Source organism: Chiloscyllium plagiosum, chromosome 31 (genome assembly GCF_004010195.1).
Source record: "Chiloscyllium plagiosum isolate BGI_BamShark_2017 chromosome 31, ASM401019v2, whole genome shotgun sequence".
Classification (NCBI taxonomy): domain Eukaryota; kingdom Metazoa; phylum Chordata; class Chondrichthyes; order Orectolobiformes; family Hemiscylliidae; genus Chiloscyllium; species Chiloscyllium plagiosum.
In genome coordinates this window covers 41,924,937-41,929,657 of record NC_057740.1, presented here as the reverse complement: position 1 = coordinate 41,929,657, position 4,721 = coordinate 41,924,937, and the positions used below count along the sequence as shown (strand labels likewise).

Genomic DNA, 4,721 nt, shown 5'->3' with positions numbered 1-4,721 from the left:
GGGAGGGTCCAGTCTGCGGGGGATGTGAGGGAGGGTCCGGTCCACGGGGGGGTCCAGTCCGTGGGGGGGGTGAGGGTGAGGTATTGCACTGAATTGCCTTGTCCTTTCCCCAGTTTCCCTCATGCCACCAATCAGACGCTTCTGGCCAAGTTCAAGCAGCAGCACGAGGGGAATCGGTTTTTTGTTGGCACCCCGGTGATGGAGCCGGCCTTCATCATTCAACACTTCGCCGGCCGAGTCAAGTATCAGATCAAGGTGTGTCTGGGACAACCTCCTCCTCCCTCTCTGTCCTTGTCCTGTCCCATAGACCCCTCCCTCTGTGTCCCACAGGCTCCTCCCTCTCTGTCCCTGTCATGTCCCACAGGCTCCTCCCTCTCTGTCCTTGTCATGTCCCATAGACCCCTCCCTCTCTGTTCCACAGGCTCCTCCCTCTCTGTCCCTGTCACATCCCACAGGCTGCTCCCTCTCTGTCTCACTGGACAGTAGCATGTTCCCTCCAAAGCCCCAGAGTCCTATTGTTCCTCTGCAGTAGTGACCATGGGGTAATTTAGTCACAGACGCTGATACACTAGGCCATGATTTAACGTCTCATTGAAGCAGCAATGTTTCTGACAGTGCCGCACTCCCTCAGTACTTAACTAGGATCGTCAGCCTGTATTATAGACCAGCATCACCATGTGGGGCTTGAACCCAAGGCCCTGTCATTCCGAGATGGTTAAAAATCACACAACACCAGGTGATAGCCCAACAGGTTTATTTGAAAGTACAAGGAGCACTGCTCCTTCATCAGGTAACTAGTGAGACAGGATCATAAGACACAGAATTTATAGTAAAAGATCAAAGTGTCGTAGAACTGCTGCGATGTCTTGAACAAACCTAGATTGCTGTTCGGTCTTTAATCACTTACAATGGCGAAGCAAGTTTTGATTGGTTAATATGCTGTCCCCCTCTTGGTCTTGCTCACACTCACCTCTCCCTCTTGTTTAAATGAACTGATGTTTCCTCATGCCTCGCTATGAGCAGGATTTCCGGGAGAAAAACACAGATTACATGCGCCCAGACATTGTGGCCCTCCTGCGCAGCAGTGACAGCGCGTTTATCCGGGAATTAATCGGGATGGATCCTGTGTCCGTGTTCCGCTGGTCGACCCTTCGAGCTGCGATCCGAGCTGTGGCTGCATTTAAACAGGCCGGAGCACAGTGGGCACAGAGAGCTGCTGCAGGTACAGAGCCAGCGCCTCAGGGTGGGGAGGGGGCTAGGAATGGGACAAACAGACTGCCAGGGGAGGGTGTAATGGGGAGTAGGGTGAGGCTGGAGGGAATTGGGGTCAGGGCATGTGGGGCCCGTGTTTATCATCCTTGACCCTCTGTCCGTTTTGCAGGAATGCCCCGGCGCGTGTCTCGTGTTCCTCTCGGAGAATTACAGCGATCGAGCACTTCATCGGAGAAACCGCTGCGGTAAGGGCTGGGGGGGGTTACTTACTGATCTGCAAGGGAAGTGTGAGGGGGTTAACCTGTAAGGGGGCCAGTCGCAGCTAGAGCAAACAGTGATAGGGAGGCTGTACTCCCGGTGGCACGTTGGTCTGTAATAGTGAGATATCTGCATTGATCCACTGCCAAAGGTAACAAATATTCTCAGTACCCAGTTTCCCAATTTCCAGCAGCCGCTGCAGTGTTCTGTCGTTTTTTTCCCCAAATATCCGGTGTGTGGGGAAAGAAAGAGTGGTTGGGGTTGAGCCAGTATTTTAGCAGCAGCAGCTGCAGTGGTATATTCCCTCACAGAGCAGTTTGAGTTAACATCATTAAGAGAGGAGTCAGCTGTGTTAATGTCCTACTTGTAAAGTGACATGACTTTATCCTGAATGGTTTCTCAGAAAGATTGATCAAATGAAGTTTAACACTGAATCAGCAGGTGGAGGAGGCGTGGAGGGGTCGTGTCACTGGGCTCCTGCTCTGGGGATATGGTTCAAATCTCACCAATAGCAGGGATTTAAATTGTTGAAAATCTGGAAATGAAGACTCACCCAATGGTGACCATGTAACATTGTCAATTGTTAAAAACCCATCTGCTCTGTCCTCCATGTGACTCCAGGCCCATAACTGCTCTCTGAGACTCAGCTGAAGCTGAAACTAGGGATGGGCAATACATGCTTGCTCGCGGAGTGATGCACTTATCCCATGAATAAATTAAAAATAAATACAACATCATATTCGGGCAGGTGACAAAGTGCTTGGGCAATTTTAAGAAGTATCTTAAAAGAGGTGGAGAGGTTGATGGAAAGAATTGCAGAGCTTAAAACCCACATTGGGTCCAGTATCACTTTTTCTTTATTCACTCATGGGACGTGGGTGTTGCTGGCTCTGCCAGTATTTATATATTTATAAGACCATTGTTCCACTAGCTTCCATTTTAATAACATTCTGTTTCAGATCTGGTCACATGTGAAGGTTTGACCCAGTCTCCTCTCCTCCCAGGTGTGAAAATGGGCAGGTAGTGTCCAGCTGTGGGCTGTGTTTGCTCCCGGAGCCGGTGCAATGTAGGGCTGGAGGGTTGGCGGGGTTTGGCGCAGGATAGGAGAGGAGGATTTGGGAAGGGAGGGCACGTTCCAACACTCAGAGGTCCATTGCTGCTTTTTGCCTCTTCCCAGAGATTCTGGGTCTCTTCGTTCTCTGTGATCTTTGGAAGATGTGGGCAAATTGGAGATGCCATAACCCCAGGGTGTGGCAGGACAAGGGGGTACAAGTGTAGGTTCGGAGTTGGTGGGGGGAAGAGGGGTGGGGGAGAGGAGTCTGAGGAGGTGACTCATTCTGCCTCTGGCCATGCAGTGTATAACTACACGGGAATGCATGTGGATTATCACAACTCTGGATTTTCTCTTTACAAACATGCCGCCTTGGGATGGAGGGACTGAGGTAAGTAACAGTATGATACAGATTGCATGGAGCATGGAGACCAGAGGCCAGACCACACAGGAAAACCTCCAGCCAAAATATCGCCTTGTGGTCAAAGGCTTTCCATTCTGATATCTAACCCTCTTACAGAGACTAATACCAACCTGTCTCTTGGTGAATTCCTGTAGAAATGGGACCCTCTCCTTTTCAATTTGTTTTTGGGATGAGCCCATTCCTTGGGCTGTTGGAGTTGGTCACATCAGTATGGGATTGGAGTCACATGGGGTTGCCCTTTCCCTGAAGGGCATTAACCCATGTGGATTTTGACAACCGGCAGTAACTTGAATGTTTCAAAGCACATTCTCTGTGATGTTGTTATGACACACCTCCAGAGTAGGTAGGACTTGAGCCAGGATCAGAGGTAGGGACACCACCACTGCACCACAGGAGTCCATAGCTTTAATTTCCTTTTATAAGTGAGCAGATGAAATGCTCAGTCTCGTAGTATTGAATTTGTGATTTCCATGTTCCCAGCTGTTTACTGGGTTTGGGGTTCCTGATCCTGCTGGGGGCTGCTGGGGTCTGCAGGAATCTGGGGGCTTGGATCTTGAGGTGATGGTCTGGCTTGCAGCCTCGTTGCCATGGTGACAGTCTTGCTGATACGTTTTGGTGTTGGGTCCTCTCTCTAACTTTGTCTTCATTGTTTCTCCTCTAACGCTCTGCCTCTCCCTGACTATGTCTCTGTCAATGGTGTTGCAGTGAGTTGCATACTCAGCTGATGAGGAGTATTCGAGGATGGGCTGTGATGCACAATGACGAACCCCACAGCCTCCTCAAATCATTGCGGGGTCTCGAGAAGCCCCACTGCCATTTCCAGTGAGTTTCCATTGAGTTGTGTCTTGCCTCTAGCTGCCATCTTCTTTACCTTTAGGCTCTTTCTCTGTTCTCTATTTCTCTGGGTGTAAGAATTTCAGGCCCATTGAGCGTAAATGCTCCTGATGTTGACTCTGTGTGTAACAAAACAACACAAAGACAAGAGTCTCTCACTATGTACTGACTGCTGCTTCTAACCATCTCCATTAACCCAGTGGAAAGTTGCAGCAGGAAAAACTTTTCCCTCTTGCAAAGATAAAGGCGGGGTTGGAGGGAGAAGGGGTCGGGGTAACAGATGGCAATGGATTTGCTCGTGCGCCTGAGCTGAGGAGGGACCACCCAATAACTGTTACACCCAGAAGAAAGTGGGAAAGTGAAACTATCAATGGACAAAGTGGAAAGCCAGTGACTGAGTTCCTCGGAGTGCAAGGATTGCTGGGTACTTCACAAAAATTAGCATCTCTGATCACAGAAACTGCTCTGTAAATCGCTGGGGGTGGAGTTTGGGGCAGATCCTAATTGATGCAGCCAGAAAATCCCAACGAGCTCTCACGGTAACTTGCTGCTACTTCTAGAATCTTCCGTTGGTAGCCATGTTGGAAATGGACCAATTTCACAAAACAGCCTCTCCCTCAAACATTCCTCCCTCTGGGGCAGGATGGGGCCCATAGCATCCTGCCCCCCACCCCACCACCACCCGATCTCACACACCACTCCAGATCCATGTCCCTATCACAGCCCCAGCCAATCATAGTCACCCCCTTAAAACTCACCCCGAACCCTGACCACCCCAGTATTTCCACCTCTTTGGTATTGCCCCTGCCCTCATGCCCAGTTTTTGCCCCTTCCTCATTATTGCCCCACCAATATGAGCCCCTCCCTGGATAGCCCCCTCTGCTGATGTTCCCTTTCCCTCCACGTTAGTGCCCCTTTCCCATATTTTTCCCTGTTGCCCCC

General features: G+C 50.2%; 1 protein-coding gene across 1 annotated transcript in view; it reads left to right on the top strand.

Annotated features, from left to right (window-relative positions):
• Positions 1-4,721, top strand: part of LOC122565058 (unconventional myosin-IXb-like) — a gene marked incomplete at its 3' end in the record, with an annotated part of 46,951 nt that overhangs the window by 33,119 nt on the left and 9,111 nt on the right. The window contains exons 11-14 of the mRNA XM_043720688.1: positions 114-255; positions 1,024-1,222; positions 1,382-1,457; positions 3,651-3,767. Of these exons, the coding sequence (XP_043576623.1) occupies positions 114-255; positions 1,024-1,222; positions 1,382-1,457; positions 3,651-3,767 (534 nt within the window). The remainder of the gene's footprint in view (positions 1-113; positions 256-1,023; positions 1,223-1,381; positions 1,458-3,650; positions 3,768-4,721) is intronic.